Source organism: Microcaecilia unicolor, chromosome 2, assembly GCF_901765095.1.
Source record: "Microcaecilia unicolor chromosome 2, aMicUni1.1, whole genome shotgun sequence".
In the NCBI taxonomy this organism is placed as follows: Eukaryota; Metazoa; Chordata; class Amphibia; order Gymnophiona; family Siphonopidae; genus Microcaecilia; species Microcaecilia unicolor.
Genome location: NC_044032.1, coordinates 296217684 through 296243225, shown reverse-complemented (window position 1 = coordinate 296243225; position 25542 = coordinate 296217684). Strand labels below are relative to the sequence as shown.

At 45.9% G+C, this 25542-nt stretch overlaps 1 protein-coding gene across 2 annotated transcripts in view; it reads right to left on the bottom strand.

Moving 5' to 3' along the window:
• MPDZ (multiple PDZ domain crumbs cell polarity complex component) overlaps positions 1–25542 on the bottom strand; it is a 571809-nt gene that overhangs the window by 468961 nt on the left and 77306 nt on the right. For both annotated transcript variants that reach the window (XM_030194291.1, XM_030194292.1), the window contains exons 8-9: positions 10976–11185; positions 2421–2535 (exon numbers count right to left, since the gene is read on the bottom strand). In XM_030194291.1, the coding sequence (XP_030050151.1) occupies positions 2421–2535; positions 10976–11185 (325 nt within the window). The remainder of the gene's footprint in view (positions 1–2420; positions 2536–10975; positions 11186–25542) is intronic.

Sequence of the window (25542 nt, the reverse complement as noted above, 5' to 3'; positions counted from 1 at the left end):
TCAGCTCTTGCCTGCTGCGGCCGGTGCAGCACCTTCACACGAGGGTGAGAGGCGCTGTGAGGGTCCGGTGGCAGACGGAGGGGGGCGGGTGGAGCGGCAGCGGGGACAAACTCAGGGGGGCGGCGGCAGCCTCTGGGGGGGGGGGCTGCGGAAAGCTCTTTCAATGCAGGGGGGAGGGGGAGCGGCGGCAGCGACCTCGAGCGGGGGGGGGGGCGTCGGAAGGGAAAAAAGAAAGCAGTGCTCGTTGGGGACGTCCTTGAAGAACGTCAATGTTAGCCACAGATGCACAGCTTGTTTTTTTTTTTTTCCTTTCCCACAGCAGCCCCTGCCTAACGAGATGTGCAGACCTCACGTTAGGGTTTCCACCGTAAGGGGAATCGGTAAACGTTAGTGCACATCATTATAATAGCCTTGCAATGGTACTGCAGCTCATAATGATTTGCATTCCGTTTTCGTTAGCTGCTACCGTGATCGGGAAATGGCGTTTAGTGCATGCCAGGGTCTACTACTTGGTCGTTAAGGGCTCATTAAGTTTAGTGCATCTGGCCCACATTGAAACTGGAACTGGACAAACCAAGGAGCAATGATAAACAGAAGACAAGAAGGTAGGAATGTAGAATAGGTGGTGTGGGGCTTTATAGACAGTGAGGGTTTCGCGGGGGAAGGGGTGAGGTACAGAGGAAGGGATGGTTGTGGGTAGGGGGGGGCTAGCAGGTGTGGGCAAGAACTTGATGAGGCAAGACACAGAGAAGGCAAAGCAGGAAATGTAACGGTCAAAAGGTTCAAAAAGGAGCAAAACACAAAAGTAAAAGCATGGAGGTGCAGATACTCAAAACAAAAACTCCGTTACAACACAGCAAAGAACTTCGCAATGCTCTGTGATAAAGGAATACAAATTTTATGCGTGCTGTTAGCACCGAGCACTGGGAAGTAAGAAGAGGGGAATATGCCCAGCACATGTGCACAAGGGAGGCCTGCATGACCAGTGGGAGGAGGCACTAGCTCTGCCTTTCCCAAATCTCATCCCTTCTCTCACCACTCAAGAAATGACACCGTACCTGCTTCGTACTTTGCTAAGTGAACATCTTTGCCGTCCATCTCCTCTGCTGATGGTTGACCGCTTCTCTAGTGAGAGGCTATCACTGCACTCCCAGGAGACTCTCCTGTCCCCGTGGACTGAGACATGCTAAGATTCGGGATCCTGCTTTACTCTCTCCTACCTTTCCTGCCACCGTCTGTCTCCATTTTTTATTCCTTTAGGTAAAGTTACAATAGCAGGCCGATGCTCAAGCTCGCACAGCTGCTCCATCCTTGCTCACTGGTGCTGTTGGTTGTGGCGGCAGGCAGGGACAGCTGAGGTCCAGCACTGCTGGCGTACGGTTTGCTAAAGTAAGGGCACCCTTCTGAAGGGCGCTGTTGTCCAAGCATTAGGGAGGAATAGGAAATGAGGCCATTTGCATGCTTTCACATACAACGGCATTATACTTGCACTGTTCCAGGGCAAGCTCGTTATGCCCCGCGGTAAGGGCCTCTGAACATCGTTCACAAGCAAACGTGAACGATAGTCCAGTGCTAGTGGCCTCCAGTGCCCAAATTTGATTCTGAGCATTGGGGCCTTAGCAACTCTCCACTATTTCTCACAAATGACCACTTCCACTTATCCACTCTCCAACTCAGCAAAATCACAAATGAGTCTAATGTTTAGCCTTACTCCAGATGCTTTTAAAGCAGGTCTAATTCTGGGCGTTTTTCTCTCTGCCCCCAGGAAGTCATTCTGTTATTAGCAATAAATATTCATCATGTAATACCACCCATATAACGTCCACAAAATGCTCCCTCTGGGGTCGCCTTTTTGCCTGCTTGCAGACTTGGGCTGGTTTTTGTTTTGTTTGATTATGCACTTTAAACATTTCTTTTTGTGAGAAATACGTGTATCTGCCCGTTATGCTATTTTTTGGATGTTTTTCTGTTTCGAAAATGAGTCCCTTAAGATACTGCCTTTCTGTGGTACAATTTGGCAGTATATCAAGCACTTTTAAATAAATACATTTTAATTCTAAAATTTTGATTGTTATATTCTGCTTTATCCCAAGGAGTTCAGAGCCAAAAACAAATAAGACAGCTATACAAACTAGATGCTTTTTCTTGCACCATGCTTCATCAGATGACATCACTTACTTATAAGGACTTTACAAAGGCAAAAAGAGACATACTTTAAAGATGGCATGTAACTTTTGCCCTTTCAAAACTATAACAACAGCACATCACTAAAAGTGTCTCATTTTTCTCTTTTTTTCTGTAACACTTATATATGTCTTTCTCTGAAGCTAATGCAAAAAATGTAAATTCATAAAATCAGATAAAAATTAGAGCTCAAAAAGAAATATATACATGCACTTAACATTTTTTTTAAACATTACCTGAGTTCTTGTCTCCAATATATCCAGCAATAGTAATTCCCAAACCTTGGGCATTTTTTGTCAATTCCACATCAAATGTGCCACTGTCCACATCATTACTTACAGAAGTCACCATCTACCAAGATCATAAGAAGGTGAAAAATATTGAGACCCCAGAGTTTCTACTTGCAGTCATTTATTAGAAATTACTGAAATAGCATCACATAGCAAACATTCTTCATAAAACTGACTGCAGTTAAACTGGTTCAGCAGTCATGCCAGTTTGTAAAATCATTTTTCCTGACAAGAAAAAAAATCAAGGAATAATTAAATGAAATATATATTCTTTAAAATGAAAAACAATATGACATATTTAATTTACTTCCTCAAAGGTCAGTTATCATAAAGATTAATAAGTGCTTCTAAATAATTTAGACGAGAAGAGAACAAAATGATGTTTTATTAGGCCTAAAATTCTATGAGATACTGTTTTTGTCATAAAAGGCACACTACTTAAAATCTACTTTACAAAATACTTTGTTCTCAACTGCCTGAGCAGCTAAAGAATTTTGAAAACGCACCCTACTTTGTAAGGTAAATATAAATGGTGGCTGGGGCATTGACCCTGAAATCAGCAGTTTTAAAAGCATTTTTTGCCGTCTGGAATCTCTATGGAATCCTCAAAAGGGCAGTAGACATCACGCCTGACAGAGTGGACTGCAGGTCAACCAAAAAGAAAAAAATACAGATTTATCTTAATCTTAAATCAGCTACAGTGGTGGAAATAAGTATTTGATCCCTTGCTGATTTTGTAAGTTTGCCCACTGACAAAGACATGAGCAGCCCATAATTGAAGGGTAGGTTATTGGTAACAGTGAGAGATAGCACATCACAAATTAAATCCGGAAAATCACATTGTGGAAAGTATATGAATTTATTTGCATTCTGCAGAGGGAAATAAGTATTTAATCCCTCTGGCAAACAAGACCTAATACTTGGTGGCAAAACCCTTGTTGGCAAGCACAGCGGTCAGACGTCTTCTGTAGTTGATGATGAGGTTTGCACACATGTCAGGAGGAATTTTGGTCCACTCCTCTTTGCAGATCATCTCTAAATCATTAAGAGTTCTGGGCTGTCGCTTGGCAACTCGCAGCTTCAGCTCCCTCCATAAGTTTTCAATGGGATTAAGGTCTGGTGACTGGCTAGGCCACTCCATGACCCTAATGTGCTTCTTCCTGAGCCACTCCTTTGTTGCCTTGGCTGTATGTTTTGGGTCATTGTCGTGCTGGAAGACCCAGCCACGACCCATTTTTAAGGCCCTGGCGGAGGGAAGGAGGTTGTCACTCAGAATTGTACGGTACATGGCCCCATCCATTCTCCCATTGATGCGGTGAAGTAGTCCTGTGCCCTTAGCAGAGAAACATAACATTTCCACCTCCATGCTTGACAGTGGGGACGGTGTTCTTTGGGTCATAGGCAGCATTTCTCTTCCTCCAAACACGGCGAGTTGAGTTCATGCCAAAGAGCTCAATTTTTGTCTCATCTGACCACAGCACCTTCTCCCAATCACTCTCGGCATCATCCAGGTGTTCACTGGCAAACTTCAGACGGGCCGTCACATGTGCCTTCCGGAGCAGGGGGACCTTGCGGGCACTGCAGGATTGCAATCCGTTATGTCGTAATGTGTTACCAATGGTTTTCGTGGTGACAGTGGTCCCAGCTGCCTTGAGATCATTGACAAGTTCCCCCCTTGTAGTTGTAGGCTGATTTCTAACCTTCCTCATGATCAAGGATACCCCACGAGGTGAGATTTTGCGTGGAGCCCCAGATCTTTGTCGATTGACAGTCATTTTGTACTTCTTCCATTTTCTTACTATGGCACCAACAGTTGTCTCCTTCTCGCCCAGCGTCTTACTGATGGTTTTGTAGCCCATTCCAGCCTTGTGCAGGTGTATGATCTTGTCCCTGACATCCTTAGACAGCTCCTTGCTCTTGGCCATTTTGTAGAGGTTAGAGTCTGACTGATTCACTGAGTCTGTGGACAGGTGTCTTTCATACAGGTGACCATTGCCGACAGCTGTCTGTCATGCAGGTAACGAGTTGATTTGGAGCATCTACCTGGTCTGTAGGGGCCAGATCTCTTACTGGTTGGTGGGGGATCAAATACTTATTTCCCTCTGCAGAATGCAAATAAATTCATATACTTTCCACAATGTGATTTTCCAGATTTAATTTGTGATGTGCTATCTCTCACTGTTACCAATAACCTACCCTTCAATTATGGGCTGCTCATGTCTTTGTCAGTGGGCAAACTTACAAAATCAGCAAGGGATCAAATACTTATTTCCACCACTGTATTTTGCTTGTTCTATCTTGCGGATTCAGATTCTCTCTCTTCTGACAATAAGGAAGTTGGGTAGTGTAGGCTACGGAAGGAGCAGCCATTCTCTTAAAGGAATTTAACATTCACATTTCTCATGCTAATAGTTTAACTGCAAACAATTTTCATACTTTCCTATCTGAGGTACTCTTAAGGCAGCACATTTCATCTCCTACTCATACAGCATGGCAATTACTTCCTCTTTTGAGTACTAATGTTCTTCCTGTACAGAAGTCTGATCAATCTCTTCTTATATTTACTTACTTCCTTTTCTCCTCTGCCCAACCAGTTTCCGACATTCACTTAAAAGAATTCAGGAAGCTTGATACTGTTACTATAGATCATTTTCTCTCCTGCTGTGATTCTTTTCCTTCATATTTTAATTTTTTTTATCTTAGATGATCAGGTCTCTATCTGGAATTCTCTAATGACACCTGCTTTTGATAAAGCTGCATCCAAATTAAATCATAAGTCCACCTGAAGCACTCTCATCCCTAGTATCAATAGTTTGTAACGCAACAATGCCATCATCCAGAGAGTAAATGGCAGAAATCTCATCTTCTATGTTACTTGCAAGATTTTAAATTTGCATCCACACACTTTAGAATTGACTATATTAGCTAAGACAATTTTTTTCATCTCTTCTCAAGAAAGGCCCTCGCTTCAGCTGGCCTACTGGATCCTAAGGCGGCACTCTCCAGGAGCGGCATCTCCTCTTTACTCCTCAACCCTCTTCCCCGTGTTTACCTATTTTTTTCTTTTCCATAAGGCATCAGTGGCAGCAATTCCCATAGGCTGCCATGCCACCAGCCTCTTATCCCTACTGCAGCCCACCTCTTGACTTAACTACCTGTTTTCTCAGAGGCGGGACACGGTAGAGCGAAAAGGCCAGTGCCAGCGGCAGGGCAGCCTATGGGAATCGCTGCCACTGCCGCATTTTGGAAAATAAAAAAATAAGGTAAACGTGGGGAAGAGGGTTGAGGAGGAAAGAGGAGAGTGCAGTGCCTGGACAGTGCCACCTGAGGCCCTCACCTCAGTTGGCTTAATGGTAGGGCTGCCACTGTATATAGTTCACCGAGCAAATTCTTTTAGCTCTTAAAAATTGACAGTAGGGTAAGATCTTTTTCAAAGCCCTGCTATGACAGCTATCATAGTGCAAGAGTTTACTGACATCAGTAGATTTTAGACTCCTGCCTCGGGCTGCAGATTGCCTTGGGCACCTCTGACTATATATATGAGAAGCGTGGGATTGACCGTAAATCTAGATTCAGGGAAAAAGGATACCCTGATAGCTGTATCAATGAGGGTTATAAAACAGCCTGTGTGAAGAAAAGAAAAGGACTATTAAATTCCATGAAGAAGCATGACACAGATAGAATAGTTTGTACTCTGGAGTTTAACCATCTGTCGAATGATATAAAAATATTGGATAAAAACTGGCATTTGATTCAAACTGTTGAAGCATTTTCCAACAAAGAATTCTATCAACAATTCTTTGTTGGAAAATAGTTCAAACTGATTCAAACTGTTGAAGCATCTTCACAAAAGAAGCATGAATCTGAAAGACAGGTTAATGCCCTCTTTGTTTCAAAGGACTGCTATACAAGAGAAAAACACACCACGTGGACATTTTCCAGGTGGTAACTGTTCTGTTAATCCTGTTACTAAATTCATTGTAACACCCTGGAGGCATATTTTCAAAGCACTTAGCCTTCCAAAGTTCCATAGGTTTCTATGGAACTTTGGAAGGCTACGTGCTTTGAAAATATGCCTCCCTGTTACTGATAAGAGATTTGTTTTCAAACTGTAAAACTTGTATATGCCTGTTATTGCCCTTATATGCTGCTTTATATAGGGAAGACCAAGTGCACCCTAAGTGAGTTATTAAACATCAAAGTGCCATTAACAGGAAGGTCTTGGATAAACCTTTGATGGAAGATTCAGTGAAAATGAATCACAGATTTGAGAAATTCAGATTTTTTTTGTTCTGTGGCAACTGTCCCATGGAGAGGAGGAAATATGGACAATTTATTGATAAAATTGGAACAAAAAATGAGTTTAGGACAGTTGAACATATGGTTTAAATAAAGATTGCCCATGTTATTTAATATCACATGTGGCGTTTATGATTCATAATAGGATTAGAAGATCTATAACCAATTATCTTTCTCACTTCCTTCTCCTAAGGGAATAAAAAGATTTAGTCTTTTTGAGCAATTGTTGGCTTTTCAAGCTCCAAGAATCTGGAAAGATGTAGCATTAACGCCAGATCATTTGCACAGTTATGCCCTCTTCTTGAAATATCTTAACGCTACTCTTTTAAAAAGGTTTCTGTGTTAATTATTTGTTTCTACCGACATTATGTTATTGTAATTTCTGAGTTTATCTCAGTTTATTCTTTTCAAATGTGTAAACCACTTTGAACCCAGTGGTATTAACAGTCTTGAAGTTCAATGTAAAGAATGGAATGTCACCACCTCCCATTGTGTTAATGGAAAGGGAGCACTGACAGTCAAATTCTTGGACAACAACCACCACTGCATACTCCCTCCTGGCAACCAGCATCCAAGGAAGATGAGGGTCGTACTTCTGTGACACTGGAGGCCAACAGCTGAGAAGAGACTCTTGTAGTGGCTGCATATAATCTTTTGCCCATGGCACCACTTCCATCATCGCTGACCCTAGACCTGCCTTGACTGAGGAGAATATGAATTTGTTGAACCAGCTTCGACCTTCTGCATTCCAAACAGATCCTCTCCCTTGCTGTGTCAAACAGAACACTCAGATACTCCAGAATCTGTGATGGATTTAGTCTGCTCTTCTCAAAATTGATCACCCAAGCCAACTGCAGAAGATGGACAATTGTCCGTCACTGTCACACTGTCCAAATAGGATGATGCAAGAATGAACCAGTCATCAAGATACGTGTGAACTCTGATTCCCTGGTGCCAAAGGAAGGCCGCCTCCACCACCATAACCTTGGTAAATGTTCTTGGTGCCGTGGCGAGACCAATGGGCAAAGCGCTGAACTGGAAGTGATGGCCCAGCATCACAAACTGAAGAAACCTCTGATGCAATGGGTATATGCAAGTATGCCTCCTTGAGATTGAGGGCAGAGGCAAATTCTCCCGCTTGAATCGAGGCTTGGACTGCACTTAGTGTTTCCATTCAAAAGCAGAGACAGCAGTTTAGAGTTTAAAGATCTAAGACCGGATGAAAAGTGCCTTTCTTCTTTGGGACAATGAAGTAGATAGGGAGCTGGAACAATGGCCCGGAGTGCCATCAAGGAATCTACTGTGGACTGAACCTCGACCGCCTTGGTTTCCTTTCAACAAGGAGACTGCAAGAAGAGAGGAGCAAAGAGGCAGGAGAACTCCAATTTGTAAATTTCTGTAAGAATGTCCAAAACACACTGTTCTGTCACGATTTTGGCCCACTCTTCTCAGAACTCCTGAAGATGACCTCCCACCAGAGGAAGAGAACAGTGAACCAGTCTCACATCATTGCGAAACTCGAGAGGCACTGGGTGCTCCAGCTGACTAAGAGGAGGATTTCCTGTCCGAATGAAAAATTGGCGTACCTGAAAGCAGAACTTCTGACCATATTGTGGACGACCAGGCCGGCAGTGTTCCCTCTAAGGTGAGCGTGTGAGCAATCACTCATAGAAACCGGAAGCATTGCTCACTGGTATGTTCTATACATGTGTATGACGTTCTAGAATTTAGATTGGGAGAATACCCATTGTTTCACTGTTCTATTATGCAGAAATAAGTTCTAGAATCTGTATATTAACCCATCTCGCTTGCAAGATAAGAGTTACTTGTAAGTAAGAAAACTCATGCAATTCAGAGGAAATGGGCAACACTAAATTTGCTCCTTAGCTCAAGGGGACCCCCTCCCCCCACTCCGCAGATAGCTTGGGGGGGGGGGGGGGGGGAGATCTCCCTACTCTTTTTTGGTTATAGGGTTATTATCTGCGCTCACTCAACAAAAAATTTGCATGCAGCTGGTCGCTCCTTAGAGGGAACACTGCATGTCGGTACCGTCTGCTGTCTCAAAATTGAGATTGGAGCCTCCTGAAGGATGACCAGAATTCGAGAGCCCTCTGAAGACATATGAACAGAGGCTTGCGGCTTATCCTCCAGCAACCACTATGGCTTAATTTCTCACAGTTCTTTCATCAAGTTACTGAGATAGTCTCCAAATAACCACTTGCCCCAAAAGGGCAGTTCAGCTATGCATGATTTTGACGATGCATCCGCACAACCAGAGTTGCCGACATGCCGTGACAGCCAAAGACATAACATGGGTCATAACCTGTAACATGTCATAAATAGCACTCGTAAAGTAGGCCAAACCCACTTCCAGCTAGTTGCTTGAAGACCCATAGCGGCCATTTCAAAGGCTTGTTTCAGCGAGCCTCTTAAGCTTCCTATCCTGTAGTTCATTTAGGGTAATGCCCCCTTCCACCAGCAAGGTGGTCTTAATCACCGCTGTAACATGGGAGTCCTGCCTGGGAGGCTGCAGTCTATCTTTCTCCTCCAGAACCAAAGGGTAAAGGCGAGTAACGTCTTTTCCCAATTTCAACCCCGAGTCCAGTGAACCCATTCAGTTGTAATCAGGTCCTCAATGTCTGGATGCATTGGTAAGGCCTTAGAATGGCCTCTAAGCCCCCTCATGATCGACAAACTCCTAAAGCAAAAGCAGAAGGCTGCTCAATAGAAAGCACTGTCAGTGCCTCAGAAATAAGAGTACTGAGCTCCTCTTCATGAAAGAACCTCAATAATTTCGGATCATTCTCCTCCTCAGGAGATCTCCTCTAACGGCTCAACAATGGCTCCTCTGAACAGACTGAGGCCACATCAGATAAGGAGGGAGAAGCGGAGATAGCCTCATCTGCCCACTTCTGGAGGTCTAAACAAGATTTCTTAGGAGCTGGAGGGCAGCGAGGCAAGAAACTGAGGCACCTTGCAGCAACTTTAACTGTCCCTGATTCAGTAAATAGGTCTGGTGTAAGAGCAATATAAAATTCCAAAGAAAAGAAAAATCCCAATGCAGCTGAATGCTCTGCCAGGCTGAAGTTGTAAAATAGTGGCTGTGCTCTGCGTGTAATCAGAGACCATTCCTCACTGTCAGTCAGCCCTGAACAAATGGCGCCCATTCCCACGCTCTCCTGCATCAAACTGTGCACCAGTCCTGCCAGACAGCCCTAAGTCGCCAGCATATTCAGATGTTGCACCAAGTCCAAAGATGTTCTGCTGCCGACCATTTCCTTCATCCTGTCTTGCATGCACTGCAACATCCCAAAGCTGGCCAGCGGATCCCATAGCAGGAACACCACTTACTGCCTCCGCAAGGAGTCACCATTCACCCAGACTGTCATAACAGCAGCACAATGCGGTCCGAAGTGGTGAGTCAGAAATCTCTCCCCTGCACCAAGTAGAACTTGCAGCCTTCCAAGCACTTCTGACTCAAACTTTAGTCAGACTTGCCACTCCTGGCTGCTCCCCCCAAGATCACAGTCTCCAAAAATCTTACCCTAGATGAGAAAGGATCAGGCCCAATAGTGTCCCACACTCTCCAGTAAACCTCTTTCCTTCTCCTTTTTTTAAAGGGTCTTGTGCTGGAAAAGGAGAGCTCCACAGGAAACAGGGGAGAGGTGGAGGGAAGAAACAAATTTGTGGGGGTACTAGTGTAGGGATCTGAAGACATCCAGGTATGACTCTGCAGACTCAAGCCACCTGCAAAGCTCAACTGAAGACCAGTTGGCCAACTGGACCAGGAGCAAATCACTCACAACCAGAAGGTGAAAAGTGTGCCCATCCACCTGCAAGAGATAGAAAATACTGAGGATGCCAAGAGAGATGTCTCAGCTAAGCTTTCAGTTGTCTATCTCCACCTGGTGGTTGATGAATACTACTATCCCATAGGTTCTGGAATAGTGGGAAGCTATGTAATGGAAATACTGATCATCTGGGGCTGCATGGCACCCTTAAGGGGTGAATCACACAGAACTATTTTATTTCTCTATCTGCTAGTTGATGGACTTAGCCCACACATTCTGGATTGGTCTGCTGAGGACATTAAGGAAAGACAATACTGCAACCTATGAGAATTGTATTAAAAATAAAGAGAGAACCTAGGCAGTTGAGTATAAAAATTAATGAAAACTCATGTGCATTTAATATGAATTTACCTGTTTATCTAACAAAGATGGAAATGGGTGTGATAGTGGAGTACCCACTGGGACTGCTGCAGCAGGTTCCTGCACAGGACCTCTTGCGATCACCAGCTTCACTCGATTTCCACATTGCCTCAGTACTTGTGCAACCTGCTCACTGCTCATTCCACTCAGGTCTGTATCACCAATTTTCAAGATATGATCCCCACTGCATAGTCTTCCATGCTAGATAAATGAAACAGTTTATCAATAACTGTTTCATAATAAAACTCAAAGTATGGACATCCATTGGAATATGGTAACAGATAAAGTGAGATGAATTAGCACAAATGTGAAATTTGTGGTCAGTAGCACCAAACCTTGATGATTCAAATTTATGAGCAATACTGTTACCTTGAGCTAATTCAGCCCCTTATTTAGTCTATAATAAACATTTATAGAAAAAAAGAAAGGCACAAAATTTCCAGTAAGTAATAAGGAGTTTTACTTGGTACAACATTCTAGCATTCATTAAATTAATCAATCAACAAACAAAAATCAAATCTTCCAGGTCAATGGCCAAGTGCTTCTCCAGTGGCATACAAAGTGCTAAACTTGGAGGAAAAAAAATCAAGATTTCATATTTTTCAATAGGACAATGCTTCACAGTGCCCAGATACATCTTAGCAGCAGTATTTGAACTAAACTCTGAAATGAATGCATGTGCTTACTATACTTTCACTTTAAACATTATTACAAGTACTATGAACATTTGCACCAGATTTTTTTTCCAATGTAAAACACAATATGCACATTTGAAACTGCAATATACAGGCATTATTCTTCTCTCCTGAGCTTAACAAAACCCAGGAATGCCTAAAAGTCTACACATTCTGCAACCCCACATGTACTTGTAAGGACATTTTTTGGAAAGCACTTTTACTTGGATAAATTGGTATTTACCCAAGTAAATTGAAAAATTGAGTCCAAGCAAATTTCAAATTCATTCAAATATATTTTGACTGACAATGTTCTTCCTTTTGCATAATATCTCACCTAACAAATAAGCTAAAATAAAAAGTGTTTGAACCAAAAACAGAATGATGCTGTTGGCAGGGAGAGGTGAGGGCAAGAAGCATAAAATAGTTCCTTTGGCAATTAGAAAATGTTCTTTTGGAAAACAATGCATACGGTACATAAGCACAAATATCACTATACTCTGAATCTGTTACTTCTGTAGACATTGAAGCACCATTTAGTAAATCTAGCTCAACTTCCAAATGAACAGCAAATGGATGTTGCTTATATCCTTACCTTACCACAAATATCTGTCTTTTGCAGACTGACAAATAGCCAATTGACCCTAAACCATATCTAAACCTTAAACAACTTCCAAGACTTCTCAGAGCTGAGCAGTGATCTACCCTAACAGCAAGTACAACTAAACATCACTTGTGTAAAGAAAAATGTCTGACCTCTAATAGCTGCTTTTCCTCATAGCCAACAAGATTAATCAAGCACACAGTTGGGTATCATCACCTTTTCCACATGCAGAAGTTTCCTCAGTCCCCACAGTTAGTTTGAAGCTCTATCAAGTCTCTGGGAGGTGGGTGAGATTAAGCGCCTGATTAATTCTGCTTATGGAGAACATCTGTTACAGATCAGAAAGCACTACTTTTCTTCTTTAACAAGCAGATCAGACACACAAGTGGGTAACTTCCAAGGTCTGGGTTGCTCCATCTTTGAGAGAATCATTCCATCATTGGGGAGCAACCCACTCACCTATATATGCATGGATTGAAAACTTCATATGAACAAGTATTACTTAAAGGCACTGTCATCAAATGAGGACTAATCCAGGCAATAGTGCACAGTATGTAGAAAGGATCAGATAGATGCTTTGCAAATGCTTTCCATAGATGCACATTTCAAGAGCTATGGTTACAACAAAGGCTCTTATTTGGGGCCTATGCTCAAAACTAATGCCAGGATTAAAAAGTAGTTAGCACCCGATTATCCCACACAGAATGCAGAATGTTCAGTGGGCTCGAAAGGTAAAATTATGTATCATACCTGATAATTTTCTTTCCATTAATCATAGCTGATCAATCCATAGACTGGTGGGTTGTGTCCATCTACCAGCAGGTGGAGATAGAGAGCAAACTTTTGCCTCCCTATATGTGGTCATGTGCTGCCGGAAACTCCTCAGTATGTCGATATCAAAGCTCCATCCGCAGGACTCAGCACTTAGAGAATTACACCCACGAAGGGACACTCTGCCCAGCTCACCACCGCCGAAACGGGGGAGGGGAATTAACCCAGCTCATCCCCACACAAGTGGGGGAGGGGAATCCGTCCAGCTCATCCCCGTGGAGCGGGGGAGGGACACCACACCCGCCGATGCGGGGGGATCTGGCTTATCCTGCAACCGCAACCGCGGGAGGAGCTGACTGACCCTAACACCGCCGAAGCGGGAGGGGTACAAAGCTGCCCTACAGCCGCACGAAGCGGGAGGGAGTGCCGGCAGAATTTAAATCTCAATCCAGCCCCGTAAAACGGAGGGGAGAGGAATGCAGCAGCTCACTGTAAGGCCGACAGTCGCTCAAAAGAGCATGGTTCGGGATAAGGTATCTTTCAAAGATATCACCATAACAGGGAAGATAGAGTATCCTGATAGTGAGGTTGCAAAAGAGATTGTAGTAGATCGGGTATCCTTAAATAACAATAAAAATCAGACAAAAGATTGCCAATTAATACTGTCAAGTACTAAGCATGATGTACTTAGGAACAACAAACATAGTTTGAAATGTCTATATGCGAATGCCAGGAGCCTAAGAAATAAGATGGGGGAGTTAGAATATATTGCACTAAATGAAAAATTAGATATAATAGGCATCTCTGAGACCTGGTGGAAGGAGGATAACCAGTGGGACACTGTCATACCGGGGTACAAATTATATCGTAGTGATAGGGTGAATCGGATTGGTGGAGGGGTAGCATTGTATATTAACGAGAGCCTTGAATCAAATAGATTGAAAATTCTGCAGGAAACAAAACACTCCTTGGAATCACTGTGGATTGAAATTCCATGTGCAAAGGGGAAAAGGATAGTGATAGGAGTGTACTACCGTCCGCCTGGCCAGGACGAACAGACGGATGCGGAAATGTTAAAGGAAATCAGGGACGCAAACAAACTGGGCAACACAATAATAATGGGGGATTTCAATTACCCGCATATAGACTGGGTTAATGTAACATCTGTACACGCAAGGGACATAAGATTTCTTGATGAAATCAAGGACAGCTTCATGGAACAGCTAGTTCAGGAGCCGACAAGAGAAGGAAAAATACTAGACTTAGTCCTTAGTGGTGCTCATGATCTAGTGCAGGGGGTAACGGTACGAGGGCCGCTTGACAACAGTGATCATAATATGATCGGTTTTGATATTGGCATTGAAGGAAGTGAAACTAGGAAATCAAGTACGCTAGCGTTTAACTATAGAAAAGGTGATTACGACAAAATGAGAAAAATGGTGAAAAAAAGACTGAAAGGAGCAGCTCGCAGAGTAAAAAACTTGCGTCAGGCGTGGATGCTGTTTAAAAACACCATCCTGGAGGTTCAGGACAAATATATTCCACGTATTAGAAAAAAGGGAAAAAAGACTAAACGTCAGCCGGCGTGGCTAAACAGTAAGATAAAGGAAGTCATTAGAGCCAAAAAACAATCCTTCAGAAAGTGGAGAAGAGAACCAACTGAAAGTAACAGGATAGATCATAAGGAATGCCAAGCCAAATGCAAAGCGGAGATAAGGAGGGCAAAAAAGGACTTTGAGAAGAAATTAGCGTTGGAAGCAAAAATACATAGTAAAAATTTTTTAGATACATTAAAAGCAGGAAACCGGCCAAAGAGTCGGTTGGGCCACTGGACGAAAATGGTGTTAAAGGGGCGATCAGGGAGGACAAAGCCGTAGCGGAGAAATTAAATGAATTCTTTGCTTCGGTCTTCACCGAGGAGGATTTGGGGGGGACACCGGTGCCGGAAAGAATATTTGAAGCGGGGGAGTCGGAGAAACTAAACAAATTCTCTGTAACCTTGGAGGATGTAATGGGTCAGTTCAGCAAGCTGAAGAGTAGTAAATCACCGGGACCTGATGGTATTCATCCCAGAGTATTAATAGAACTAAAAAATGAACTTGCGGAGCTACTGTTAGAAATATGCAATCTGTCCCTAAAATCGAGTGTAGTACCGGAAGACTGGAGGGTAGCCAATGTTACTCCGATTTTTAAGAAGGGTTCCAGAGGAGATCCGGGAAATTATAGACCGGTGAGTCTGACGTCGGTGCCGGGCAAGATGGTGGAGGCTATTATTAAGAATAAAATTGCAGAGCATATACAAAAACATGGACTGATGAGACAAAGTCAGCACGGATTTAGTGAAGGGAAGTCTTGCCTCACCAATCTAATGCATTTTTTTGAGGGGGTAAGCAAACATGTGGACAATGGGGAGCCGGTTGATATTGTATATCTGGATTTTCAGAAGGCGTTTGACAAAGTGCCGCACGAAAGACTCCTGAAGAAATTGCAGAGTCATGGAATCGGAGGTAGGGTATTATTATGGATTAAGAACTGGTTGAAAGATAGGAAGCAGAGAGTAGGATTGCGTGGACAGTATTCTCAGTGGAGGAGGGTAGTTAGTGGGGTCCCGCAGGGGTCTGTGCTGGGTCCGTTGCTTTTTAATGTATTTATAAATGACCTAGAGATGGGAATAACTAGTGAGGTAATTAAATTCGCCGATGACACAAAATTATTCAGGGTCGTCAAGTCGCAGAAGGAATGTGAACGATTACAGGAGGACCTTGCGAGACTGGGAGATTGGGCGTGCAAGTGGCAGATGAAGTTCAATGTTGACAAGTGCAAAGTGATGCATGTGGGTAAGAGGAACCCGAATTATAGCTACATCTTGCAAGGTTCCGCGTTAGGAGTTACGGATCAAGAAAGGGATCTGGGTGTCGTCGTCGATGATACGCTGAAACCTTCTGCTCAGTGTGCTGCTGCGGCTAGGAAAGCGAATAGAATGTTGGGTATTATTAGGAAGGGTATGGAGTCCAGGTGTGCGGATGTTATAATGCCGTTGTATCGCTCCATGGTGCGACCGCACCTGGAGTATTGTGTTCAGTACTGGTCTCCGTATCTCAAAAAAGATATAGTAGAATTGGAAAAGGTACAGCGAAGGGCGACGAAAATGATAGTGGGGATGGGACGACTTTCCTATGAAGAGAGGCTGAGAAGGCTAGGGCTTTTTAGCTTGGAGAAGAGACGGCTGAGGGGAGATATGATAGAAGTGTATAAAATAATGAGTGGAATGGATCGGGTGGATGTGAAGCGACTGTTCACGCTATCCAAAAATACTAGGACTAGAGGGCATGAGTTGAAGCTACAGTGTGGTAAATTTAAAACGAATCGGAGAAAATTTTTCTTCACCCAACGTGTATTAGACTCTGGAATTCGTTGCCGGAGAACGTGGTACGGGCGGTTAGCTTGACGGAGTTTAAAAAGGGGTTAGATAGATTCCTAAAGGACAAGTCCATAGACCGCTATTAAATGGACTTGGAAAAATTCCGCATTTTTAGGTATAACTTGTCTGGAATGTTTTTACGTTTGGGGAGCGTGCCAGGTGCCCTTGACCTGGATTGGCCACTGTCGGTGACAGGATGCTGGGCTAGATGGACCTTTGGTCTTTCCCAGTATGGCACTACTTATGTACTTATGTACTTATGTACAAACTCGTCTCAACTCTTGAAGAATCCAAGTGAAAAAACTTGAACACGAAGTCTTTCTGAAGTAACTGAAGACTAAACTTGAACCTGAAATGCAACCAGAATATAAAACAGTACAGATATCTGGGAGGGGCTATGGATTGATCAGCTATGATTAATGGAAAGAAAATTATCAGGTATGATACATAATTTTACCTTCCATATCATCAAGCTGATCAATCCATAGACTGGTGGGATGTACCGAAGCAGTACTCACCCAGGGCGGGACATTGAAATCCCTGACCTCAACACTGAAGCTCCAAACCGGGCCTCCGCCCGTGCAGCCACAGTCAAGCGGTAATGCTTGGAGAATGTATGAGCCGAAGCCCAAGTTGCCGCCTTGCATATCTCTTCCAAGGAGACGGACCCGGCCTCTGCCATCGAGGCCGCCTGAGCTCTAGTGGAGTGAGCCTTCAGCTGGATAGGCGGCACCTTCCCCGCGGCCACATAAGCCGCTGCAATGGCTTCCTTGACCCATCTTGCCACTGTAGGCTTAGCAGCCTGCAGACCCTTACGAGGACCTGCCAACAGGACAAACAGATGATCCGATTTCCGGAACTCATTGGTCACTTCCAAGTATCTGATGATGACTCGTCTCACATCCAGATATTTAAGAGCAGAGTACTCCTCTGGGTAGTCCTCCCTACGAAAGGAAGGGAGACAGAGCTGCTGATTCACATGGAAGCGAGAAACAATCTTGGGCAGGAAGGAAGGCACTGTGCGAATAGTCACTCCTGCCTCAGTGAACTGCAGAAAGGGCTCTCGACATGAGAGCGCCTGGAGCTCGGAAACTCTTCTGGCTGAAGTGATAGCCACCAAAAAGACTGCTTTCAACGTCAGGTCTTTCAGAGATGCCCTCGACAAGGGTTCAAAAGGCGGCTTCTGCAATGCTCTTAGCACCAGGTTGAGATTCCACGCAGGCACCACTGAGTGCAGAGGAGGGCGCAGGTGATTAACTCCCTTGAGAAAGCGCACCACATCTGGCTGCGAAGCCAGGGAAGCACCCTTCAGGCGGCCCCTGAAGCAAGCCAGAGCCGCTACCTGGACTTTAAGGGAACTGAGCGACAGGCCTTTCTCCAGACCTTCTTGCAGGAACGCCAACACTGAAGAAATTGGAGCAGTGAAGGGAGAAAGTGAGCCTGCTTCAAACCACGCTGCAAATATACGCCAAACCCTGGCGTAAGCAGTAGAAGTAGAGCGCTTCCTCGCTCTCAGCATAGTGGCGATGACCTTGTCTGAGAAGCCCTTCTTTCTCAGACGCTGCCGCTCAATAGCCAGGCCGTAAGACCAAAGGGGGAGGGATCCTCCATCACCACGGGACCCTGATGTAACAGGCCCTGCTCCACTGGCAGCCGCAGAGGATCGTCGACTGAGAGCCTGATCAAGTCCGCATACCAGGGACGTCTAGGCCAATCCGGACCCACCAGGATTACCCTGCCGGGATGCTTTGCCACCCGGTCTAGCACCCTGCCCAACATGGGCCAGGGCGGGAACACATAGAGAAGCTCTTGATTCGGCCACTGTTGGAGAAGAGCATCTACTCCCAGGGATAGAGGGTCCCGTCCTCTGCTGAAAAAGCGCGGCACTTGGCAATTGGCCGATGACGCCATCAGATCTAGGCTCGGCTGGCCCCAGCGCTTCGTGATGTCCAAGAACGCCTGAGCAGATAGCTGCCACTCTCCGGGCTCCAAGGTATGGCGACTGAGAAAGTCCGCCTTGACATTCATGACTCCGGCAATGTGGGCCGCTGACAGCTGCTCCAGGTTCGCTTCTGCCCACTGGCATAGATTCATAGCCTCCTTGGCTAGAGGGGCGCTCTTGGTACCTCCCTGGCGGTTGACATAGGCCACAGCCGTGGCATTGTCCGACAGGACCCGTACCGGCTTCAACACCAGTACCGGGATGAACTCCAAAAGCGCCAACCGAATGGCTCTGAGTTCCAGGAGGTTGATAGACCAATTTGCCTCTGCAGGAGACCAGAGCCCCTGCGCTGTCCTTCCCAAGCAGTGGGCTCCCCAGCCCGACAAAGAGGCGTCCGTCGTGACGACAATCCACTCCGGGGTCACCAGAGGCATTCCCGCAGACAACTTGTCTGTCTGCATCCACCAGCTCAGCGCCTTGCGCACTGCTGGTTCCAAGGGAAGGCGCACAGCATAATCCTCCGACATCGGAGTCCAGCGCTGCAGCAGAGATTGTTGTAGTGGTCTCATATGAGCCCTGGCCCAGGGCACTACTTCTATCGTGGCCGTCATAGAGCCCAACAGCTGCACATAGTCCCAAGCCCGAAGAGGAGAGGCTACTAGGAACTGGTCCACCTGAGCCTGAAGCTTGACAATCCGATTGTCTGGCAGGAACACTCTGCCCACTTGGGTGTCGAATCGAACTCCCAGATACTCCAGGGACTGAGTCGGGCGCAGCTGGCTTTTCTCCCAGTTGATGATCCATCCCAGGGAGCTCAAAAGAGCAACTACCCAGTCCACAGCTTTGCCGCACTCTGCATAAGAGGGGGCTCGGATCAACCAGTCGTCCAGATAAGGATGGACTTGTACTCCTTCCTTTCGCAGGAAGGCCGCGATGACCACCATTACTTTGGAAAAGGTCCGCGGAGCAGTAGCCAACCCGAACGGGAGGGCTCTGAACTGGAAGTGTCGGCCCAGGACTGCAAAACGCAGAAAGCGTTGATGAGGAGGCCAGATGGGAATATGCAAGTACGCTTCCTTGATGTCCAAGGATGCCAGGTACTCCCCTGCCTTCACTGCCGCTATAACAGAGCGGAGAGTCTCCATGCGAAAGTGCCGCACTTTCAAGGCCCGATTGACCCCTTTGAGGTCGAGGATAGGCCGGACAGAACCTCCTTTCTTTGGTACCACAAAGTAAATGGACTAACGCCCCTTGCCAAGCTGACTTTCTGGCACCGGAACGACCGCACCCAGGCGGATCAGATTGTCCAAAGTCTGCTGCACTGCCACAGCTTTGACCGGAGACTTGCAGGGAGAGAGTACAAACCCGTCTCTTAAGGGTCGGCAGAACTCTAGCTTGTAGCCGTCTCTGATGACTTCCAGCACCCAAGCGTCTGAAGTTATTGTGGTCCACTCGCCCAGAAACGAAGACAGCCGTCCTCCAATCTGCATTGGGGCGTGGACCAAGGCCCCGTCATTGGGCACGAGACCCTGGGGGAGGACCGGAGGGAGCACCTCCGGGACGGCGGTCTCTGCGAAAGGAATGCTGCTTGGGGGAGAAATTCCTCTTAAAGGAAGAGGGGGCAGAGGAACCCGACCTGCCCGGGCGGTACCGACGGGCTTCCTGAAACCGTCCTCTGGAGGTACCGGGACGAGTACTAGCCCGAGCCCTGACCTCTGGTAACTTCTTGCCCTTAGACGTGCCGAGATCGGTCACTATTTTGTCCAGCTCGACCCCAAAGAGCAGCTTGCCTTTAAAAGGCAATCTAGCCAGGCGGGATTTAGAGGCATGGTCAGCAGACCAATGTTTCAGCCAAAGCCACCGCCGCGCAGAGATTGTCTGAGCCATGCCTTTAGCTGAGGCCCTCAAGACATCATACAGCAAGTCTGCCAAATAGGCTAAGCCCGATTCCAGGGCCGGCCAATCAGCCCTCAAGGAATGATCCGAGGAGGAAGCCCGCTGCACCATAGTCAGGCACGCCCTGGCCACATAGGAGCCGCAAACTGAGGCCTGCAAACTTAAAGCAGCCGCCTCAAAGGACGACCTTAAGGCCGCCTCCAATCTTCTGTCTTGGGCGTCCTTTAGGGCCGTGCCACCTTCCACCGGCAACGCCGTTTTCTTAGTCACCGCAGTGATTAAAGAATCCACGGTAGGCCACAGATAGGCCTCACGTTCACTTTCAGTCAAAGGATAGAGGCGGGACATAGCCCTAGCCACTTTAAGGCTCGCTTCAGGGACATCCCATTGAGCCGAAATTAAGGTGTGCATGGCATCATGCACGTGGAAGGTTCTAGGCGGGCGCTTCATCCCCAGCATAATGGCAGAGCCAACAGGGGCTGAGGGAGAGACGTCCTCCGGAGAGGAAATCTTCAAAGTGTCCATGGCCTGTATCAACAGGTTGGGCAAATCCTCTGAGCTAAAAAGCCGCGCTGCAGAGGGGTCATCCGCTCCATCCGAGCGGGGATCCGTCTCCTCCAAGGAATCCGCAAAGGACCGTTGGGAGAACTCAGATACGCTGCCCTCATCTACATCGGAGGAGACAAAGTCCTCCAAGGCCTGGGAATCAACCCGAGGGCGTTTACCTCTGGGAACCTCAACCTCTTTACCAGACGAGGGAGCAGGGGCAGCGTTTTGCATAAGGAAGGCCCGATGCAGCAGCAAAACAAACTCGGGGGAGAAACCCCCCAGACTGTGCACTTCCGCAGCCTGGGCTACAGCCCTAGACGCACCCTCAACCGGCGCTCGCAAGAGCGGGGGGGAGACATGCTGCGCATCCAAAATGGCGTCCGGCGCGACACTCCGCGAAGGAGCCGCGCGGGAAGAACGGCGCTTAACTTTAGCCGCTTTTGTGCCGTCGCCCAAATTAAGGGCGTTCATGGCATTAATGTCTCCAACCTCAAGGGCGGCCCAAGAAGAAGCCGTCCGAGCCGCGTGGCCGGCCAAGATGGCGGAGGCGAGGAGCGGGGGATGGGCGTTTATGGCGGGAAAAACCGCCACGCCGGAGGAAGGACCGGGACATTCATTGGTCACGAAACTGTCACCCAACAAGGGCGAATCAGGCTTTAAGACCCCCGCATCCCCTCTAGAAGCGCTCAAGCGATCCGGGGAGCGACTCTTTGCGCCCTCGCCCTCCGACGCCATATGCCACGAGGAGAAGAATCGGGGAACCCCCTGCCCGCTATAAAAAGGTAAAAATTACCTGCTTGCCGCTCCGAGCTGTAACGACCTGGTGTCCCAGTGAGTAGCTGCAATAAACGTTTAAATAAACGTCGAAATAAACGCCTTTAAGGACGTTCAAAAATTTTTTTTTTTTTTACGGAGCCAGCGGGAGGGGGGAGAAAAGGAGGGACCTGGCACCACCAGGTTTGCACTTGCTCAAAAGAGCCCTCAACCCCAGGCACTCAACAAAACCTAAGAATTAGGCTTGGAGGCCTAGCCAGAGCTGCTGCTGTGTGTGACCACCACCTGCTGAGATAGAGAACATACTGGGGAGTTTCCGGCAGCACATGACCACATATAGGGAGGCAAAAGTTTGCTCTCTATCTCCACCTGCTGGTAGATGGACACAACCCACCAGTCTATGGATTGATCAGCTTGATGATATGGAAGCGGGTGTTAATGATTGTGCTAAACATTGCCACAAACTGTACTAAAATGCATGATAGTAAGGTCAGGTAATATTCCTTCCCAATGCACAATGAAAGCACCATAAGGTACCAAAGGAAATGATGGCCAGAACGCTGAAAATGTACCACCAGCTCAAGGGCAGCGTACATGCTTTTCGGAAGATTTCTGGTCAGTTTTTCAAACTGCACTGCGGTTTTTGTCTCCCTTTGTAAGCGGAAGGAAGCCCACACAAGTTTGAGCACTGCTAATGAAAACCAAGCATGTGCATAAGTCCAAAGAAAACCAAAAGTGAAAGCAAACATCGATGCCTGATTTTCTGCGCTTAAATATGAACATTTCAAAATAATAAAGTGCAAACAATTTTTGAAAGGCTCTTATTTTAAAGCACAGAACAGCTCCGATGTGCGTTTGCACATCCAGGTTTATCTGGGCATGCGCACAAGAGCTGAACTCTCCACAAATCCTTTGTGTGAATGTGCCAGACATGGTCCTCTCCTTGCTTTCGGTTTGTTAGCGCCAATTAACCACACATATCATTTGCAAACGATTTGTTTTTGAGCATCACTTTGCTATTTCTTTGCACTCCTTTCTGCATTATGATCTTCTGCGCTTGGCTTTCAGCATCTGCCTCTTGGTAAGGTTTGATACTACTGGTAGGGGAATAGCAGCTTCATATTAACAGAACTGAATAAAAGATGCTAATTAGCTAGGGTACACTTTGCCAAAAGTAGTACCAAGCCTGTACTACTTTTGGCAACGTACTACCAAGTTGTAGTCAAAGACGACAAACTGTTGTGCAAATTTCCTGATGGACTGTCCTTTTCAGATGGTAAGTGAAAGCTTGTTTATAGTCTGGGGTGTGGAGAGCTGTCTTAAGTGGCAAGTTATGCGGCATTATTGATGTAGAAAGGTATGACTACCTTCAGTAGAAATTTAGATACACCATGGCTAGTTAAAATTTATGTGAATGCACACTCAGGGCTGCCATCACTGAATCTAATAGCTGGCAGAGCTCTTCACGCCTAAATAAGTAGTTGACTGGAGAATCCTCATCATTGTACAGGGAAAGGTTCCCTAACTCCAGGGAGGCATCTTCTTGAAAGGGGCCCTCAAGGGACTCCCCCACTAATCCTCATGAATCCTCAGCTGGGGAGCTAAGCAGAAACATCCAGGTCCAAAGCATCACTAAAATATCACAGCCACCTTGCACAGGGGATTGGGTACTGAGAATCCTGAACTATCAGAGGCTGAGACGCCCTCACCACTCACATACAATTGAGGGGAGTTCACCAGCCAGACCTTGCTTATCACATGAGATGACAGCCACCAGGAATCTGGGCTTCCCAACCAAACCAGATGGCACAGGGGTCCCTCTGCTGCCCCCTCCCCCTTCAGCTACACTGAACCCATCACACTCCACACCACTGAGAAATGAAGACTACATAATGGCCTTTAAACAAATACAGAACCATCATGGCCGATACAGCCATAATGGAAGTGGGCCATCACCATGCTCCCCTTCCAGGATCCCTTTTGGAGACCAAATGCAAAAAAGCCCTATCACAAACAGGGCATTAGGAGCCATGGGCTCTTGCAAAACTCACATTAAGGCATGCACAAGGCCACGGGCTAGCGAGAAGCCCCTCTCCATATGTACCCGGGACCCAATGAAACTTCTACCACAAGGTTCTCAGGTATGCCTGCTGCTTGCTCCAGTTCAGCAGTGCTCCCCTCTGCCCTGCCACTATGGGTTACAAGAATTCTTTAAAAGAAATAAAAAGTAAGGAAGATTTATTCCCTTTACAATAGATAGCGGAATAAAGCTCAATAGTCAAAACCCTCCTCTTCTTTTTTTGTTTTCCAAATAGCTGCAGGGTCACATGGGGAAGGGGGAAGGCCCTCACACCCATCAAAGGCACAGGCTACATGGGACTTAACAGTATACCTTACCAACTGTGGGTCCATGGACTCAGCTCACGGCTTTGGAGAGAACCTCCCTGGACTAAGCCATGGTAAGGATTGTAATCTGAACCCTGGGAGCAGTATGTGCCAAGGACTGCAAAGTGAAAAACACAGGCCATGGATTGTGACCTAGGGAGCCAGGCTTTCACTCTACTGCAGCAGTCCAACCTATACCATCTGCTGGAGGCAGAGAAATACTAGAGTGTTCCAGGCTGCACCATCCCTTATACTGGTGATGTCAATGGAAGAGTTCAGTATCTCTACCACTATCTGTTGGTAGGGGATCACAACCCATTAGTCTGAACTGGTCTAGCAGGTAAGAAAAAATAAATAACTGCAAAGCTTAATTTCTGGGAAAAATGGCCTAGAAAAGTTCCACCATTTCTTTTTAAACTACAGAGAAGGGGTGTTCCTGCTCCAATGCTTTCCTTCCAGGAATCCTGCAAAAAGAAGAGGGAAAGGGGTGAGCTTGGAGCAGAGAAGTCACACTACTCCTTAGTCTAGCTCCTCCTCTCCTGCCATTCCTGCCCTTGGACCATCTATACCCTCTCTCAACTCTACATTTCACTTCCTTTTTGTATACAAATTAAGCCCTGGGCAGCAGTGTGGATTAATCCAGTGCTTCAAACTTTTATCCATTATGACCCAGTTTTAACAACTCCACCAATACAGGAGAGGCAAGTCCAGCTGCAAACAAAGAGAAAATAGGGCAACGGAGTGGAAGCAGGAAAAAAAAACTAACCAGTGCTAAAACAATAAGTTATTGCACACATAAATACACATCTTTAGATAAAGCAAGCAAACTATCTCTGTTATCAAGATAACCTTTTTACTAAATAGAGGAAAGGGCTTCAGAAACTCAACAACCGCTGATCCAACTTATAATTGGACCGCTAATTGCTCAACTCTGCTACCAACGTGGGTCGAACAATTGGCCACGTAGAGCAGAGCTGAGCAATCAGCGGTCCAATTATAAGTTGGATCAGCGGTTGTTGAGTTTCTGAAGCCCTTTCCTCTATTTAGTAAAAAGGTTATCTTGATAACAGAGATAGTTTTGCTTGCTTTATCTAAAGATTTGTATGTTCAATTGTGGACAAGCACCAAGAGTATAGTTTAAACACATAAATACACAAAATACAAGTCAATACTATAAACCCCAGTGGTTCCCAAATCTGGTCTTGGAGGCATCCCAGCCAGTCAGGTTTTCAGGATATCCACAATGAATATTTATGAAAGCAATTTGAATGAAGTGAAGGCAGTATATGCAAATCTCTCTCATTGTGGATATCCTGAAAACCTGACTGGCTGGGGTGCCTCCAGGACCAGGTTTGGGAACTGCTGCTATAACCCAATAGGGAACAAGTTAACAAGTCCAGCGTCATACAGGATTCTGTATGAGAGCAGAAAGAATAAAGGGGAAGAAAAAAAAAGGTACCTTGTTGGGAAAAAAGTTCACACATTATATATATATATATATATATATATATATATATATATATATATATATATATATACACA